At 41.6% G+C, this 19,702-nt stretch overlaps 1 protein-coding gene across 1 annotated transcript; it reads left to right on the top strand.

Annotated features, from left to right (window-relative positions):
* The first annotated feature begins 2,059 nt into the window (after positions 1-2,059).
* Positions 2,060-3,751, top strand: si:ch211-198c19.1 (uncharacterized). Its single transcript, XM_021626064.3, has 2 exons — positions 2,060-2,552; positions 2,872-3,751. Exon 2 carries the CDS (start codon positions 2,895-2,897, stop codon positions 3,420-3,422), a length of 528 nt encoding a protein of 175 aa, XP_021481739.2. The 5' UTR covers positions 2,060-2,552; positions 2,872-2,894; the 3' UTR covers positions 3,423-3,751.
* The last annotated feature ends 15,951 nt before the right edge of the window (positions 3,752-19,702 follow it).

The raw sequence follows: 19,702 nt of genomic DNA, 5'->3' as shown, positions 1-19,702 counted from the left end.
TTCTATAGAAAGTTTTCGATTCAGGCACATCAACATTACTCAATAGATGTGTTTTAATGTTCCAGTTCGAGGGCGTTAGAAAATCATGTACAGTACATGATGTTTCAATCAATACACGTTGCATTGATTGCACCAGGGCTACATAAGTCTCCACTGATTTGTATTCACTCACTCTACCCATCCATTTATGTATAATCTGCTGTGTCCTCAACTTTGGTTGTATGGTAGGGATAATATATATTTCTTATAGGCTATATGAGAAATAGTATAGGGAAGCAAATACAGTAGAGAGAGAGAGAGAGAGAGAGAGAGAGAGAGAGAGAGAGAGATCAACACACATCCATACGCACAGTGAAGGCATCAGTCGTTGTTCCCTTTCATGCTTGTGTCAAAGGAGATTAACACAGGTAGAGAGAGCCTACTATAGCACCCTAAGCCCTGACATTCATTCACACAGCTGCACCGAACGTGTTACATAACATCGTCGCAAAGTACACCATGTAACTTTGTTATTCTATGCTAACATTTAGAGCTCTGTTTCCCCATGTCAATGCAGCAGAACATCCTCTCCTTATTGCAGCCTGCCTGGCTGTCTCCTTCAGAGAAGCGCAGCTGATCCAGTGTAGTGATGTGTAACCGAGCAGAGTGGAGAGAGCCTGGCCCTGCCTGGAGTCATGTGAACACATTCCATTTGAATCAAAGACAGCTCTAAGCACTGCAGAGCACTGAGCAGCAGCAGACTGTTGCCGTGGAGATTAGCTGTGCGGGCCTCTTCACTAGCGGATCAACGCAGAAGGGTGACATGGTTAAAGATATAAATAAATAAAAATAAACACAATTTGCTGTTAAATCTTTGCAAATGAAAGCCTAATGCCTGCCTCCCTCTCTGTCCTCCCTATCTCTCTCTCTCTCTCCCTCTATCTCTCTCTTCCTCCTTCTCCCTCTCCCTCTCTATCCCTCTCTATTTATCTCTCTCTTCCTCCTTCTCCCTCTCCATCTCTCTCTATTTATCTCTCTCTTCCTCCTTCTCCCTATTTATCTCTCTCTCTCTCCCTCTATCTCTCTCTCTCTCTCTCTCCCTCTCTCTCTCTATTTATCTCTCTCTTCCTCCTTCTCCCTCTCCCTCTCTCTACCCTCTCTCTGAGAGAAGCACTTGTTTGTACCACTGGGATCATTTAAAAGTATAATTTATTGATAATGAAGTGGGGAAAGCTTTGATATGGCAGAACAAGGTGGATTAAGCAGACAGAAGAGAGCATGCTGTGCTACATTTTCAGGGGCTCCAAGTGTTTACCATACTGACATCTCTCTCTCCCTTCTTCACACTCTCACTTTGTCCCTGTGGGACATTCATTACAGCTTTGTGTCAAAATGTAATAATAGAGACAAACACAGGATATTTTATTCATAAAGTAAACAAGATAGTGATACAACTGTCTGCAAGGAAACGGTTAGCAAGCAATGGATGCTTAAAGACAGATAGGCTGACTCACCAACCCCAGTCATGTTCTCTGTCCCCAGGGGAAAGTAGAATGCTACTCTCAGCCAGGTTGTTATGTGTTTTCCAGTCTCACTGTTATCCACACTAACACATTTGTTTATTTATTAATAAATAAAATGCAAATGAGGAGGAATATTATCAAGGCAAACAAGCACAAATACAAACACGGGGCTGTGAAAAACGCGATATTCATGAAGTCATTTCTAATCCCGTAGAATGGTACTTTGCCAGTAGTGTATAATTCCTCCAGGCCTTTGAAGGTGTTAGACAAAATGAAGTATGGCACCTGGAGAATGGGAGTGATTATACAGTAACAGAATGAAATGTCACTCATGAAAACCTGTAATCCACAGAATGGCTTTTTACTCTTTTCATCTATTTAAATAAATGTTATGGACACAGTAATAGGCCTACAGTACTATACACACTAGGCTACTCTGTATCTACTCTTCTCTCTCTCTCTCTCTCTCTCTCTCGCTGCGTTAAGTTCTTTCAAATGGATAATGTTTATCAGTAGAAGTGAAAGAGGAAGTCCTGTAATGTTTGCCACTGCATCCTGTGAGAAACAGTATATGCCGATGTAGACAGCTCTCACAAGAGCTGACTTTATCTATAAAACACAGCTGTTTTCTCACCTTCCTTTTTTAATTTCTTCTCTCTCATTAGACCTGGGTTCAAATGCTATTTGAAATTATTTCAAGTACTTTAGATATGCTTGATTGAGCTTGCAATGCGCAATATAACCTAGAGTATGCGCAAAAGTGCAAATCCTGTCCATCCAGCAATCCAGGCAGGCTTAAGCAAACTCTCATAATACCTGAAATATTTCATATAGTATTTGAACCCAGGCCTGCTTCTCATGCAGTAAGCAGATGCATGCACTGTATACAGTACATGAGCCCTCCCTCAAACACTCATGACAGAACCCGGTCTTCCTCTGCTACAGCAAGGGTCAGGGGCAACACTGCGACCAACACAACCATATACCACAGTCTTTGAGCAGAGACCTGCAAGCTAAACCTACAGACTCATCCTATAGCGACATTGCGGGGTAAGGAGATTCTAGTGAACTTACTAGAGCAATAAGGAGATTCTAGTGAACTTACTAGAGCAATAAGGAGAATCTAGTGAACTTACTAGAGCAATAAGGAGAATCTAGTGAACTTACTAGAGCAATAAGGAGATTCTAGTGAACTTACTAGAGCAATTGATACATTTTAGTGCTGGATAAAAAACAGATGGAGATTTTCTTGGAAATATCTACAGTTTTGTCGATAATCAAATGTTATCCGTTTTATACATGATAAGCACATTTTGTCACTATGTTTAGGAAGAATTTATAATATTTTACATGTAATCACTTGTCATAGATAACCCTTAATTGGTGTTCAGCATGGCCAATCACACCAGCGTCCTGAGATGCATCCTGCTACTGCTATTGGCCGTCACTCTGGCCTCGGCTTTGAGAACATTGGACACGAATGAAGAGCTGGAGAAGACTGGCTTCGGGACCCCGCCCCCTCGCCACGGCCTCAAACTACTCCTCTGGTATGTCCAGACCTGCATCGACAACAACATGGTGTCTCTCTGTGACCCCAGGGAGGGAGCATACGGGTTCCATATGTTCAAGAACTACAAACTGTTACTCCCCAAACTGAAAGACCAGAACCTGTACACCTACTACACCATTGGTAACCTCCATTCCCACGGTGCAGAGAACCTGCCCTATGAAGTGAGGCGGTACTACGACAAGGACAACCTCCTCAGCAACCAAGACAGGGTGTTGGTGAAGTACAACCAGAACAACAATCACATCGACAAGATCTACATCTCAGAGCACTACAAGCAACGCAAGACCTACATGATCGGGCCCAATCTTCTCTCCTCTCTCAGACAGCCCAGCTGTCTTGCAATGATATGATGTATGAATATCAAATCTGTACATTATGCTTTTCACTGTTGTTTTTCTTGCCACAAACCTGATGGCATTACTAAACCTGTAATATGTCAACCTGACTTCATTGGTGATGTGTTCACTGTAACTTTCTGTTTCCTTTACAGACACGCTATAGAAATGCATTTTTACAGACAGAACATTGCGATCCTGAGTGCACTGAAATCAAGTTAATTTATGTCTGCTATAATGCAGGTCAGTTTAGCACATTGACCAATGTCCTTGTTCAATCATTCCTATTGATGTTGATTCAACTGATGACTTACATGACTATAAAATGTGAACGTAATGCAAAAGAGGGTATATTTTTGTTGTTGTTTCCGATTGTTTCATGCTACTTCTTATACAATTTTAGAAGTGATGATCACAGAGTGACAGTGTTCTCTATGCCAGTGGCGGTTGGTTCCTTTCAAGTTGAGGGAGGACGATTATTTTTTTTATGAGCAAGGCCTTATTTCTATTACAGCATATTGGATGACTGTCATTCATATTCCATTCACCCATCTCAAAGTAACATTGATAGGTTTAGGCTACTTACTACATGATACTCAAATTTTCCGTATACATTGACACATTCAATACCACCTTGCACACTCTTGCCTGCATCTAGCTGATCTAGGATGTAACCATTAGTCCAACAGTTGCAAACGAGAGTTTCTATTGGACAAATTCAGGTATGTTTATCCCCATTGTGTTACGTTTGCTTCCGTTTAAGAAATGTTTTCAACAGAATCGGCAGAATGAATAAACCGCGGATCACACACAAAAGCAGTTCACTTTCATAGCAGCCAGATCGTTGTATAAAGATTGTTCAATAATTCCTTATCACACCTACGCGCTCTCCTCCTCTCACCTTTTCCCTTCTCTTGTGTACTTCAGTGCACAACACATCAGCTGTCTGTGACCAGGCGAAAAAACCTTTCCAAGCCAAACATTCATATTACGTCGTTGGTCACCATATTAGCTAACATGAAGTCAACACCATAGCTACAAGAACTAACGCATTAGTAAACCCACTACAATCATGACGTACAGTGTTGCAAGCAGTTTAGCAGTTACACTGGTGGCCCCGGTGGCAATAAATTAATACAACCAAAAGCTTACCTTGACTTGGAAAAGTTCCATAGCCAGCTAGGTAACATAGCATCCTTCTCTGTTTGAGCCGAGTGTTTGAGTAGGCTAACTAGCTAGCTAGCTGCATTTTCAAGCTAAGTAAGTGAAAATGAAAGTGAAAAAATACTAAATATAGCTATATCTCGCTCACTTGCTTCTCCTTCGTTTTTGAAGGAATTCATTTGTTCAAAACTGTTTTCTTTCTCTCTCTTTGGGGTCAACTACTCACCACATTTTAAGCAGTGCAGTGCAGTGCTAGCTGTAGCTTATGCTTTCATTCTCTCTCATTTTCATTCATTCTCTGATCCTTTGATTGGATGTACAACATGTCAGTTTATGCTGAAAAAGCTTTGATAGGTTGGAGGATATCCTCCGGAAGTTGTCATAATTACTGTGTAAGTCTATGGAAGGGGGTGAGAACCATGAGCCTCCTAGGTTTTGCATTGAAGTCAATGTATGCAGAGGAGGATGGAAACTAGCAGTCCTCCGGCTACACCATGATGCTACCCTACAGAGTGCTGTTGAGGCTACTGTAGTGTTTTTAATCAATTAATTGGTGACGTGAATGTATTTAGTATAGTTTTATCTAAAAAAAAAAGATTACTTGTTTAATGTTTTATTTTTATGAAATTCACTAAGGATGGCGGTCCTCCCCTTCTTCCTCTGAGGAGCCTCCACTGCTCTGTGCTCAACCAAGCCTGGCACCACCTTGAAGGGGACATTTTGGTGGTGGTGTTGTTTCTACTGGGGCTTTTGCAGTGTAATGCCAGGTCCTTTGACATATACCACTTAAGTTTCTGTTCATCGTTTAAAATGAACACTTCTCTATTCACCACTTTCTCCACTCACCCTGAGAGTAATCGGGGGGGGGGGGAGAGAGAGAGAGAGAGAGAGACAGAGAGAGAGAGATTAAAATGGAAATGACTCTATGAACAGCTCATAGAGGATGAGAAATAGCATGTGTACTGAAATGAATAAGGATAGCAGGAGAAACAACCATGAGTAATGGTTTTAGTGTGAGACCAAATGTCCATATGACTGTTTTAATATCCCAGTACACAATATGTAGTGCAATAGTCTACTCAGGTCTGTGGATTGCTATCATAATCTCAGTACAGACCTTTGACCATTATCCAAACAGATTAGTTAAAACATTGGCACAACTCTACATTTAACATATTTCTGTATTTTACTAATAGACAACATTTGAGTTGTTTCCCAGTAAAGAAAAAATGCTATCCTAGTTTTATAGCTATTACACAATACAAGAAAGAATGTAATTTGATCAATTGTAGAATGAGGGAGAAACAGCCTTCTTTCTTCTGCAACCCTCTCTCTCTCTCTCCTCCAAAGCTGCCTACACTCCTACAGTAACTCCAGACCTGAGAAAGACTTCTACTCATTCATCTTGAGCTCTGCTATGTTGCCTCAGGGAGGACACCAATTTTGCAGGTGTACTTTTCCTTCAGGCCATATTCAGATTTGATTTGATACTCCCACTGAGAATGTTATGGCGCTCCTGAAAAGAGCCATGGGTAAATAAGTCCAATGTGGCCAGATCATTTATAGGGGGCTTCTGTCAATACAAACTGTTGAGGTGTTGATGGGGCTCTGTGTGTGTGTGTGTGTGTGTGTGTGTGTGTGTGTGTGTGTGTGTGTGTGTGTGTGTGTGTGTGTGTGTGTGTGTGTGTGTGTGTGTGTTTGTGTGTGTGTGTGTGTGTGTGTGTGCGTGTGCGTGCCTGTGTGCTCCTATAAATACATTATGAATTACATTCATGTGTGAGATGTAAGTGTACACACCATGAACACACCCGGCAGAATTAAACACACACACACACACACACACACACACACAAACACACACACACACGAGACAGATCAGTGATGTTCTACATATTATATTCTTCTCTCATCGTCCCTGTGCCTCTGTCTCCCTTTTTGTTCTCTCTAAATGAGAATTAAATCAAGTCAGATTAAAGGCAGCGCTTGGAGGAGCACATGGCTCTGATGTGTCTGTCCATGCTTAACAGGAGACAGGTTTTTCTCTTTCTGCACTAGCTGCCTGGGCGGATGGGGGGAGTCCGTCTGACTCCGAGCAGCTCTTTGACAGAATTCTAAAGCGGCAGAATGAACAGATGTCTCCCAATGATTAATGTGCCTCTCTTCTTCTCCTCTGAAGAGCTGCATGCCTGTGCATCTCTTACCCTTCTCTCTCTTCTCTATCTCTCTCTCCTCCTTCTTATAGTCACTCTGTAAAGCTAGTTTGTTCACTTACTTCTCTCTCTTTCTCTGCCCCCCTCTTGCTCTCTGTCTTTCCCCAAGTTCATCCTTCATTTAACTCTTATGCCTCTCTTTCTCTTAATCTTGTCTCACAGATATGAAGCCTATCAGAGGTGGGGTTATAGGGCCATGGAGTGATATAAACGTTTTTTTAATGGACAAAATAATGGGTTAGAGTCTTGGAGAGTTAGGCGATGTGTGGTAGGATGATATGAGGTGAGAATATAATATGGGCTGAGATGGCTGTGGATAGTCATGTAGGTTGAGACTGCTTTGTTGAATAGAAATACACTAGGATGATGGTATGTCAGTTCCGCACACATTTCCATAGGAAGGTGCAAATGACATAATGGTAAGTGAGCTATCCCAAAGCTTCCAGAGAGAACAGCACTGGACTGCTTTATTTCATAGATATAGTTACATGCACGTAGCGTGTTGGGGATATGGGGGTAGACAGGCTGTGAAGGACAGAGGATGGTTGAGGGCTCTTGGAATAAGACTGGTTAGTGTGTACTGACGGTTACACACGAAATCCAAGAAACAGAAACAAAAAGAGGTAAGTCAGGCACTTCTCTCCTTGGAAAGTAGAGGGCAGAATAGCAGTGCGGGTAGGTTTGATGAGACTCATAGTGTAACTCTGACCCCTATTGTTTCTAGAGCAGACCTCCTAGTCATTGGATTGCCTTCTTTAAGACACTTCCCTTTTTCATCACAAACCACATGACAACTGGAGCATTACTCCAACATGTTCCTTTTTTTAAGGGTTTCAGCCCCATTCAAATATTGTTAGAATTTATGAGAGCAAAACACACATAGAGAGACACACACAGAGAGATGCACACAGAGAGATGCACACATTGTAGCCTATTCTACACTTTACGTCTCTCTCTCTTTCTCCCCTCAGTCTCAATCTCTCTATCCATCTCTTTTGAGGCAGGCCTCTCGCAGCAGACCTTTGTCTCCCCCTGCAGGTCAGTCTGAGTATGAGAATGTCTACTACACCGTCTCCTGGGGAAAAGAACATTAAAACCTATACTGCTTGGTAATGAACACCAGCCTATGGTAAAGGGCTCGCATTAAATATTTACACTGCGGTTAATATTTTATATGGCAATTTTGTATTTAAATTGGATTTAATATTTAATATGAATACAGCGCTAAGTGGGGATGACTATTTTCTAAACATCAGTCCAGACATCCTACACATGGTTGGTTGCAGGAGTAAATAGAGGTATGATGGGCATACTGCACATAGACACAGGGGTGGAACACACACACACACACATGGACATACACACACACTCACACTGTGTAGGTGAGTGAATGTTTAGTTGCACAGTCCAATCCCTTTGAATGAAATGTGCCTATGGACACTGACAGATACATAGCACCATAAAACAAAGCTCAGCGGTTCCTGAAATATTAAATATTAAAACAGAGTTTTCCGCTCAGAGCTTTCTTCTGGCCCTGCAACAAACAGCAGGGGAGACAATTGCTAAATCCTTTGATGAGTTTCCAAAGACAGATTTCTTGGAAAATGTACAAATGAGGGTGATTCTAGATAGACAGCATAGACTGTAAAGATTAGTACAGATTTATCTGAAGGAAAACGTCAGGAATTCACAGAATATTTGTGTGTGTGGCGATGGGGAGATGTGATGGAGTGAGTAATGTGAGGATTTCTCATCATTAATACGTGGGTTGTAGAGAACCTGAACTAACTCACCTGATTCACCTAGTCAAGGGCTTGATGATTAGTTGACTATTTGTTTCAGGAGTGCTAGCTGTGGAACAGGTCAAATACATGGAACAGCTGGGGATAGATGTTTGAGAACCCCTGCAGTACAGTGCAGGGGCAGGGGAGGCCTGCCCTGTAGATATACAGTAGGTAGATGTTTGAGAACCCCTGCAGTACAGTGCAGGGGCAGGGGAGGCCTGCCCTGTAGATATACAGTAGGTAGATGTTTGAGAACTCCTGCAGTACAGTGCAGAGGCAGGGGAGGCCTGCCCTGTAGATATACAGTAGGTAGATGTTTGAGAACCCCTGCAGTACAGTGCAGGGGCAGGGGAGGCCTGCCCTGTAAATATACAGTAGGTATATGTTTGAGAACTCCTGCAGTACAGTGCAGGGGCAGGGGAGGCCTGCCCTGTAGATATACAGTAGGTAGATGTTTGAGAACCCCTGCAGTACAGTGCAGGGGCAGGGGAGGCCTGCCCTGTAGATATACAGTAGGTAGATGTTTGAGAACTCCTGCAGTACAGTGCAGGGGCAGGGGAGGCCTGCCCTGTAGATATACAGTAGGTAGATGTTTGAGAACCCCTGCAGTACAGTGCAGGGGCAGGGGAGGCCTGCCCTGTAGATATACAGTAGGTAGATGTTTGAGAACTCCTGCAGTACAGTGCAGGGGCAGGGGAGGCCTGCCCTGTAGATATACAGTAGGTAGATGTTTGAGAACCCCTGCAGTACAGTGCAGGGGCAGGGGAGGCCTGCCCTGTAGATATACAGTAGGTAGATGTTTGAGAACTCCTGCAGTACAGTGCAGGGGCAGGGGAGGCCTGCCCTGTAGATATACAGTAGGTAGATGTTTGAGAACTCCTGCAGTACAGTGCAGGGGCAGGGGAGGCCTGCCCTGTAGATATACAGTAGGTAGATGTTTGAGAACTCCTGCTGTACAGTGCAGGGGCAGGGGAGGCCTGCCCTGTAGATATACAGTAGGTAGATGTTTGAGAACCCCTGCAGTACAGTGCAGGGGCAGGGGAGGCCTGCCCTGTAGATATACAGTAGGTAGGTAGGTGTGTGGGGCCCGGCTGTCTCTCCTACGTTTTGACCCTCTGTCATTACAAGGCTGGAGGGAGATCTCCATCTATTTATCACACCGGATCATCAGCCAGTCCTTTGTGTTTTCCTATACCCATCTTCTTCACAGTGATAGCAGTAGGCAGACATTATGCGGTGTGCCCAGAGAGAAAATAATGAAGAGAATCCGCCAGGCTTGAGTGTTCTCTGCCAAAGTGGATGGGCAGAGAGAGCTAATCAATCATGGCTCGTTCAGTTAGAACGAGGATAAAGGAGGTGATGTCTGGAGGGACCGTTAGCCTTCTCACTCTGACGAGGCTCATTCCTCTACAGCTCTATGTACATTACAATGTGGATACTAAAATGCTGGCTTAATGTCTGCCTTCATTTACATTTAACTAGATTCCATGACATTCTGTATAAACATATCCTGGAGAGCTTGGTTCTGGTATTTTGCAGATTTGTTCTCTCATACTATGATAGGAGAGCAGATACAGACCTCCCATATAGACATGGTAATCATGATTGCATAACAACAGTCATTACATCATTTATCATTGCAACGATGATATGATGGCTGCAATCAATTTATGAGGGTTTTGGTTTGTTAGAAAACACAAAGGTGTGCTTGCATACCTTTGTGGCAGCGGTAGAAAGGAAATCCAATCTGCATCCCTCTTTCTGGGATGACCACTGCAAAGTCTCTCCATCTCCCTCTCCCTCTTGCTCTTTGCTCATAGGCGATTCTCACACTATTATTGTCTGGCCAACCTGGGGAAGTAACCCAAAGCCATCTCATTAATCCAATGTGATCTGACCAGGGACAATCATGCAGGATTGAGGCATTGCAATCTCTCAAACAGTAAAGTTCTGGGGAACCTAATAGATTCTCTGTGTATTTTAATTCCATAAATCAAAAACAGGATGTGGGGGGTACAGAAAAAAGACACCTCACACCTCACACAACGCCTCACACCCTCCACTTCCCCTCCTCTAAAGAATCAACAGATTATGTATGGATATGAATCAGAATGAATATGGGTGGGGGGCATAGGGTGGCATGGGAGGGCAGTGGAAACGGTTGTCCAGTTAGTAGTGTGAGTCAGAGATCGAGAGAGAGATCCCAATGTCACCCAGTGACAGGAGAGAACAGCGTCTTCATTAGGGCGGTGAGTTGTCCTCGCATTTACATCAGAACCGGGGCAGACAAGAAGAGAGGAGAGCAGCTTCAGTGGCGCGCTAACCAGCATTCCTCCCCTAATCACTCACTCAGTTATCATAGTCAGACAGGTCCGGCGATCGTACTAATGGCACTTGAGATGTCTATGTCTCTGCATTAAACATTCATTTAACTGATCAGGGGGAGAGTGATGAGTGTCACACACTCGCTCGCATGTTGGCTCTCCCCTAATTTCCGGTCTGTTCTCTTCTAACCCATCCCTCTCTGTATTTATCAAGGCTGTAATGCAGCAGAGATGGCATGGATGATGAGCGGGCTGAGAGGGAGGGACATGCCATGCGTCTCTGATTGCCTCCGGGGTTGCTAAGGTCATGTGTTATTGCATTGTTACCATAATATCATCTCTAATGTGACTCCCGGCCCCTGCCTCTATAGTGAGACTCATCATTCAGGGCCCAGCCTCTATAGTGAGGCTCATCATTCAGGGCCCAGCCTCTATAGTGAGCCTCATCATTCAGGGCCCAGCCTCTATAGTGAGCCTCATCATTCAGGGCCCAGTCTCTATAGTGAGGCTCATCATTCAGGGCCCAGGCTCTATAGTGAGACTCATCATTCAGGGCCCAGTCTCTATAGTGAGGCTCATCATTCAGGGCCCAGGCTCTATAGTGAGACTCATCATTCAGGGCCACTTGATATTTCCAGCCAAAGAGCAATATCATGACCTGATTCAAGTGCTGAAGCTTGAGTACTGTCCTGTAAGTCATTTAAACTTCACAGGGCGTTTTGCATGCAACCATGTCACTATAGAATTAATACGTCCCTTTAATAGGGAGAAAAATAACATAGATTACACGCTATATAACTCTATTACACTAAATAAACCACTCCTAAGACTCTTTAGTTCTCTCCTCCTCAAAGTTCTCATATCGAGCACTGAGTAATCTCATTTACATGCAGAGACAGTCTCCCCATCCCCAAAACCTTGCAATTCAAAGGCCCTAGCTGCACTTAGCAATTTTAATTAAAAGTTATTTAATCCAATCGGGACGTAATCACCTCAAATTAAGCTCTGCTTTTCTTTGTCTGAAATTGTCTTTGTCTCTATTGGGTTGAGCAGTGAGAATACTTTGCCTCTGTAGAAGTATGTGTCAGTGAACCGTGGTGGGAGGGGAGGTGGTCCTGCCTTGCTCTCAGAAGACCTGTGTGTTAAGCATGGAAATGTCACTGAAACTAGAACAGGGAACGTGTCCATTTGTTATGGAAAGACATGTCATCCTGAAGCACAACACTGGTATCCTTGACAAAAGCTGATGAATATGATGTGTGTGTGTGTGTGTGTGTGTGTGTGTGTGTGTGTGTGTGTGTGTGTGTGTGTGTGTGCATGATGTGTGTGTGTGCTCGTGCATGTGCATGTGTATGAGGGTGTATGAGTGTGTGTGACTGAGAGAGAGAGTGTGTGAGAGAGAAAGGACAGTGAGGAGAGGAGGAAGGTGAGAACAGAGTTTAAATGGATCTGTCCTGACCTCCAAGGGAGTCTATTAGATTACCACTGTTCTCTCATGGTGACAGCCCACAGATTCACAATTTTGGAGGACACACAGAGAAGTATTCACAGCTCAACACTGCCCTCCAATGGAGTGAACTAAGATCAAATACCTGGAAACATAGTAGGCCTTTTTCCCCCACTGACAATTAGGCAGGAATGCAATTCAGTCATCACTTTTCATTTATGATGCCAAGGGAGGCCTATGTATTTACTGTTACAATAAGCCTACCAGAGATTTGATTAAAGAAGTTAAACTCTATCCGTTAGTGCCTCGTTTCCAGGACAAATTTAATTCAGAATAGTCATATAGTCAGAATAGTCATTTGTTGCTCCAACATAACTGTATCGATGAGTTGCCTTTCATTGCTTTGGTTAATTGTTTGGCCAGTGTCTGTTTCACCTTTGGTTCTTAAAGATTCAGACATATTCTTAGATGTCACTGTTTAAATGAATGCTCTTTGCCGTTCATGTTGTAGCGACCTTAACCCAACACCTAGCAACCTCATCAAGAGATTCAGACCTCTTGCTGTAATGGTTAAGGTGTTGGCTTGACAGTTGTTGGACTAGGGTTCAAGTTCCAGTTGGGGCTACCTCTAAATTTGTTAGTGAGACCATCAGAGAGGTGTGTACACGTGACGAGAGACTTGGTATAGAGAAGTGTGGGGACACGCTCTCCCGAAGGAAAGGGGGTAATGTAGCGACCTTAATTAACCCAACACCTAGCAACCTTGTCAATGGGTTTGGACCTCATGGTGTAACGGTTAAGGTGTTGCATTGACAGTCGCTAGACCTGGGTTTTAGTCCCGGTTCACTACATTGGTGTCAGAGGTGGGATGGCGCCAGTGAGGTCATCATAGAGGTGTGTATACTTGAGAGACTTGATATGGAGAGAAACAGTAATGGTGTCTTTTTGTAAGCACTAACTCTGCTATGGTTCGTTGCATAACCGCGGGAAGTAGTTTGTGGGTGGGGGTGCTGCAATTTGGCTGCGCTGAAAATGTCTATATCTGTCCGCTAATACAGGACTAGTAAAGGCCCAGTGGAGTACTTTTGTGAATTGTTTTTAACTAAATGTATTTGAGTATTTACCAGCATTTGTAACTTGAGTCTGATAATTATCTGTATAAAACAGTTAATCTGATAATACTTCTGGAAAAGAAAAAAACTGTTGTTCATATGTTTTTCAGTTTCTTGAAATACTTCATTCTATGTGAGAACTTAATGGTCTATTTGTTCCTTTCCCACACACTCATCCAGAGCGACTTACAGTAATGAGTGCATCAATGTTCATAGGTTTTCATACTGGTCCCCCATGGGAATTGAACCTACAACCCTAACATTGCAAGTGCCATGCTCTACCAGCTGAACCACTTCATCACATCATCATAATTCACTTGTCGTCCCAATATGCTCAATTACTGTATTGTGCATTGTTTTTCTTCAAGGTGATGTGAAGTCCACAGGTACAAACCTAGATGCCAAGCCTATGTACAATGTACTAAACTATTGAGTCCTGCAAGATACTTTTCTTAGTTATACAACTACCTTTTTTGCCAAAGCAGAGATGCTGTAAAAAGGTTTTGGCCCATTCTACAGGCGTCTATATTGGTTTGCTAATACAAGCAAAGGCCCATTGTACAACTTTGGTAAAAAAATATTTTTTTAATTATAAAAAAAAAAGATTGTATTATTTTTATTCTTCTGATTTTTCAGGGGGTGCCTCAGCACCCTCAGCAACCCCTACTTCCCGTGGGTATGGTTCGTTGGACAAAGCCTATGGGGAGAATTAATGGCATTTTCGAAGGGTTTTGGGATAAAGGCTAAAAATAAGGTCTGTGGTAAACACAGGCTTAGAAGATTTTATGTTTGAAGAATTTATGTAATGATAAACAACACAAAGCACATAAAGGATTCATAATTCATAAAGGTCATGTTAACCGACTGCTATTATCTCATAGAACAAAACTTAAGCCTGTGTTAACCTCAGACCCTATTTTTGCAGTTTATTCTAAAACTCTATTCATTCCCAATTTCATTTTTCAGATAGGGATGGCTGAAGGAAAAACAGAGGTAACTTATTTCCGGGTTTTAGGACTACAAGCTGGCAAGCTCTATAGAGAAGCGTGGGGACACGCTCTCCTGAAGAGAGGGAGTAATGTAGCGAGCAATCTTAACCCAACACCAAGCAATCTTAACCCAACACCAAGCAATCTTAACCCAACACCAAGCAATCTTAACCCAACACCAGGCAATCTTAGCCCAACACCAAGCAATCTTAACCCAACACCAAGCAATCTTAACCCAACACCAAGCAATCTTAACCCAACACCAATCAATCTTAACCCAACACCAAGTAATCTCATCAAGGGGTTCAGACCTCTTGGCGTAATGGTTAAGTAGTTTCATTGACAGTCGCTGGACTCAGGTTTGAGAGTCCAGGTCTGGGCTACCCCCAAATCCGCTATAATGTTTTGAGCATTATTAAGTACATTTTAGGAGTTTAACCAGGTGGAAGAATTGGCAACAACCAAACAAACTGCCGCCCAAAATTTACTGCAGACATACCGGATGTAAAATCTATTTTTTTAAATAGCCCAGAGACTGTAAAATAGCCATGCATCCAAAAGACTAGCCTACCAAATAAACAGCAACAATGTGGGTTTTAACCAATGCTGTGTATAAACCGTGTATAACTGACTGTATCGAAGCCACCGGACAGCCCTCTTGGCACTCCTCCTCAGTCATCAACAGTTTATGCTCCTCAACTAAATCTCGCTCAATTAATTAATGAGACTACAAGACCGAATCCCAGAGCACCTAACAAATCAGCGCTATTGGACCTTATTCTAACAAAGACCCCTCACAAATACACATCGACTGGTACATTCTGTAATAATGTCAGTGATCACTGTGCAATAGCTTGGGTTAGATATACAAACCCCGTTATATTTAAAATAAATGTTAGACTATTTGATGAACAAGCGTTCTTACATGATCTGTACCATAATATTGACAGAGTAAGTCTGATTCCTGATGTTGACATTGCCTGGGACTGTTTTTTATTACATTTGTGATCGAAATTTTATGATCGAAATTTAGAATCAGTGGAAGGGCCAATCCCTGTTTTTCAGATAACTTGGCAGAATTGATTAGAAAGAGCAATATCTCTTGGGCTCAAGCTAAACATACAAATGCTCCTGTTGACTGAGCCTCCTTCAGAGATTAAAGAAACAAATGCGCAGGTTTGATCAGGAAGTCCAAATCAGATGACTATTTAAAAGCAGTCACAGAGAACCTAAACAACCCTACCAAGTTCTGGAAGCTAATCAAATCAGTGTCACGTTGTAATGTATCCTCTGGCCTTCCTGACCATTTAATGATGGATTCTAATGACGTGAAGGATACAGACAATATTGTAGGGGTTTTTAAAACTTCTTAGGGATAGGGGGCAGTACTCGGAAGTTTGGATGACTGAGGTGTCCAAATTAAACTGCCTGTTACACAGGCCCAGAAGCTAGGATATGCATATAATTGGTAGTATTGGATGGAAAACACTCTAAAGTTTCCAAAATTGTTAAAATAATGTCTGTGAGTATAACATAACTGATATGGCAGGCAAAAAAACAAGGAGAATCCATCCAGATTTGCATTTTTTTTAGCTCACCACTCATTGAAATGGCTGTCTATTGGAAAATCAATGGAATACCTCCCAGACTGCAGTTCCCAGGGCTTCCAGTAGATGTCAACAGTCTTTAGATAGAGTTTCAGGCTTGTTTTTTGAAAAATTAGCTAGAATTTGTAGTTGTTCTAGGTGGCTCCTATTTTGGCTGTAGTATTGAGTCGCGCGTGGATGAGGGTGCTCAATTCGTTATTTATCTCCGGTAATGAACATACTATTCTCCTTCTTAAATTGTATCGATAACGTACATATTAGGGTACCTGAGGATTGATTAGAAACGTTGTTTGGACTAAGTTTATTGGTAACTTTGGGGATTTATTTGTATGCATTTTGAACGAAGGAAACACGTGGATTACTGAATCAAGCGTGCCAACTAAACTTACTTTTTGGGGATATAAAGAAGGACTTTATCGAACAAAACTACCATTTGTTATGTAGCTGGGACCCTTGGGATTGCAAAAAGAGGAAGATCTTCAAAGGTAAGGGATTTATTTTATTGCTATTTCTGACTTTCGTGACGCCTCTGCTTGTTTGGAAAATGTTTGTAATGCTTTTGTAGTGGGGCGCTGTCCTCAGATAATCGCATGGTATGCTTTCGCCGTAAAGCCTTTTTGAAATCTGACAAAGCGGCTGGATTAACAAGAAGTTAAGCTTTTAAACAATGTAAAACACTTGTATGTTCATGAATGTTTAATATTATGAATTTTGAATTTCGCGCTCTGCAATTTCATAGGATGTTGTCGAGGTGAGGCGCTAGCGGCACGCCTAGCCCAAAGTTAACAAGCACTTAATATCTGCTGGTTCAGCCTTTGATAATGGTTGGGCCCAGGCCTCTAATGTAAGCTCTGTTACAGTCAACTATGATATAGGCCCTCGTGAACCATTTTAACTTTGATCCTGTTTCTTATGCTGAGGTCTATAAAGCACTAAAGGCAATAGACAATAAAAAGTCTGCAGGTCCAGACAACCTGGACCCCTACCTCTTAAAGGTAGCAGCTGGTATCATTACTATACCTGTGGCTCACATTTTCAACTTGAGTTGGATGACAAGTTGTCCTTTAAAGTTCAAGTGGATAATCTTGTGACAAAGCTTAAATTGAAATTGGGTTTTTATTTTCATAATAAGGCTTGCTTCCCGCGTATGGCTAGAAAGAAGCTTGTTGAGGCCCCTTTTCTCTCTGTAATTGATTATGCTGACTTGTTGTATATGCATGCAACCTCATCAGTCTTACTGGACTCTGTTTATCATGCATCCTTGCGCTTTATTACAAATACCAAGTCACTCACCCACCATTGCACATTGTACCAAATGGTAGGTTGAACCTCACTTTATATGCGCAGAAAGGTACATTTGCATGTGTTCATCTACAAAACCCTTTTGGGCAAACTCTCTCTTTACCTCTGTAGTCTGGTCTCCTTCACCACCAATAGTTACCATACCCGGTCTGCTAGGTGGTTGCTACTTAAAGTCCCCAGGACATTCACAGTATTAGGCAAGACTTCCTTCTCTTCTTGTGCACCAGACGCATGGAATAATCTACAATCCATGCTTCATCTAGATATGTTAGTGCCACTGAATGAATTTAAAATATTGATGGGACACTGAGGAGTGTAAATGCTTTTTGTTTTAGGTTGGATAATATTGTGGAATTGTATTTTTGTATGTTTTAATTCTGTCATGCATCGATTGTTGCTGACTTCTTGGCCAGGTCTCCCTTGAAAAAGAGACCCTGGGTCTCAATGGGCTTTTCCTGGTAGAATAAAGGTTAAATAAATTTAAAAAATATTGAATTGTATTACTTGGGAAGCTATAGAAATGCATGTATTAATGTCTACAGTCGTTCTTGTCATGTGTATTCTATTATATACACCTTAATGCATACTTCTACATTATAATATATAAGCTTCAAATAAAGAAAATACAGAGTATAAAAATATATTCTGTGTGTATATATATATGTATATATATATATATATATATATATATATGTATATATATATATACAGTACCAGTCAAACGTTTGGATAAACCTACTCATTCAAGGGTTTTTCTTAATTTGTACTGTTTTCTATTATGTAGAATAATAGTGAAGACATCAAAACTATGAAATAACACATATGGAATCATGTAGTAACCAAAAAAGTGTTAAACAAATCAAATATATTTTATATTTGAGATTCTTCAAAGTAGCCACCCTTCACCTTGATGACAGCTTTGCACACTCTTGCATTCTCTCAACCAGCTTCATGAGGTAAAAATAACCTGAAATTGTTATATACACATTTTCCTTAATGTTACTGTCCCAACTACACCAAAAAATACTTAAATACATTTCATTTTGTCCTTAACACATTTAATTGAAATACTGTATAATTCCATTCATTCCTGTGGAGGAGGGTTTCCTGCTATGGAGGGAGTGCCAATATGGCCGACCGGTTGGCTTCAAAGCTTCTCAATGGCCAATACATAGAATCATCAATTCAGGGTTTTTAATACTTTATTGGCTGAAACTTCAATGTCTGTGTTTGAATGTGTTGCTCATCTATCCAGGAGGAAAACACTCAGAGATTGACACAGACAGGAAATAAAACATACCCTTCTCACGCTAAATAATAATAATAACTTTTCTGATATGTGAAATAATTATGAATGGACGGATTTTAAAAGGGAAATAGATATACAAGCAATTAGAAGCAGAAGGATAACGGTGATTGGTCCGTTATCCGGTGATTGGTTACGTTATCGTGTCTCTGAATAGCCAACCAATGGGCTTAGAGGTCTCACCCGTTTGTGTTGCGGGAACTTTATGGAGCTATGACCACAAAACGCTTGTTAGCTTAGGGTGACCAGACGTCCCCATTTTTGGTGGCCTGTCCCCGGCTGGAGCTGTCCCCGTTTTTAACTGTATGTTAAAAACAGACTGCAAAGTGAAATAATATTATACGTGGCAAGACCGGGCAGCAGAGCCTACCGGTTGACGTCTCAATCGCGTTGTGCTTGTTTAGGCCAACAGAGGGGCTGCTCGATATATCAGCTTCATTCACTCTTCTTCTTCTACTAACTACTTGCTCGCAATAGTTTTAGAGAAAACTGCTGTGGAAAACTCAGCCAGAAGCTAGCAAGTGTCAAGTGAATCCATAACATCACCACAAACAAAGAAAGTTACACTCGTTTGAGATACTAGCTAATGATGTTATAATGTCACAATTTATTATATAGATAGATGCTCTGTTTTATAAGGTTTTAAATAGGTTATGCTAGCTAACATTAGCTATGTCGACTAAGTTATCTAGCTAGGTTAGCCAGCTACTGTCATGGTAGCTAGGTTAAAAAACGTTCACATGTAAACATGCAGTGGATGGGCTATTTTGAAAATATGATTATAATTAAATGAATGCACAATTAATTATGAGAATATTTATTTGTAGATTACAATTTTAATGGTTTGGCATTATAAGTAGTGTGAAAATATATTTGGAAATTTTCATGGATAACATTAGCATAATGTTTTCTGTTAAGAGAGAGGAGGAAGACTGGACAGGAAGAAGAGTGAAAGAGATAGAGGAGAAAAGGTAAAGATATGATTACAGAGCCTGCCAATTTATTATTGCAAACCATTTTTTGGGATAAAAAACAAAAATGAGGCAAGCA

The sequence above is a fragment of the Oncorhynchus mykiss genome, chromosome 2 (assembly GCF_057628025.1).
Source record: "Oncorhynchus mykiss isolate SJ-2025 chromosome 2, ASM5762802v1, whole genome shotgun sequence".
In the NCBI taxonomy this organism is placed as follows: Eukaryota; Metazoa; Chordata; class Actinopteri; order Salmoniformes; family Salmonidae; genus Oncorhynchus; species Oncorhynchus mykiss.
The sequence above is the reverse complement of the archived record's forward strand: the minus strand, read 5'-3'. Positions and strand labels throughout refer to the sequence as shown.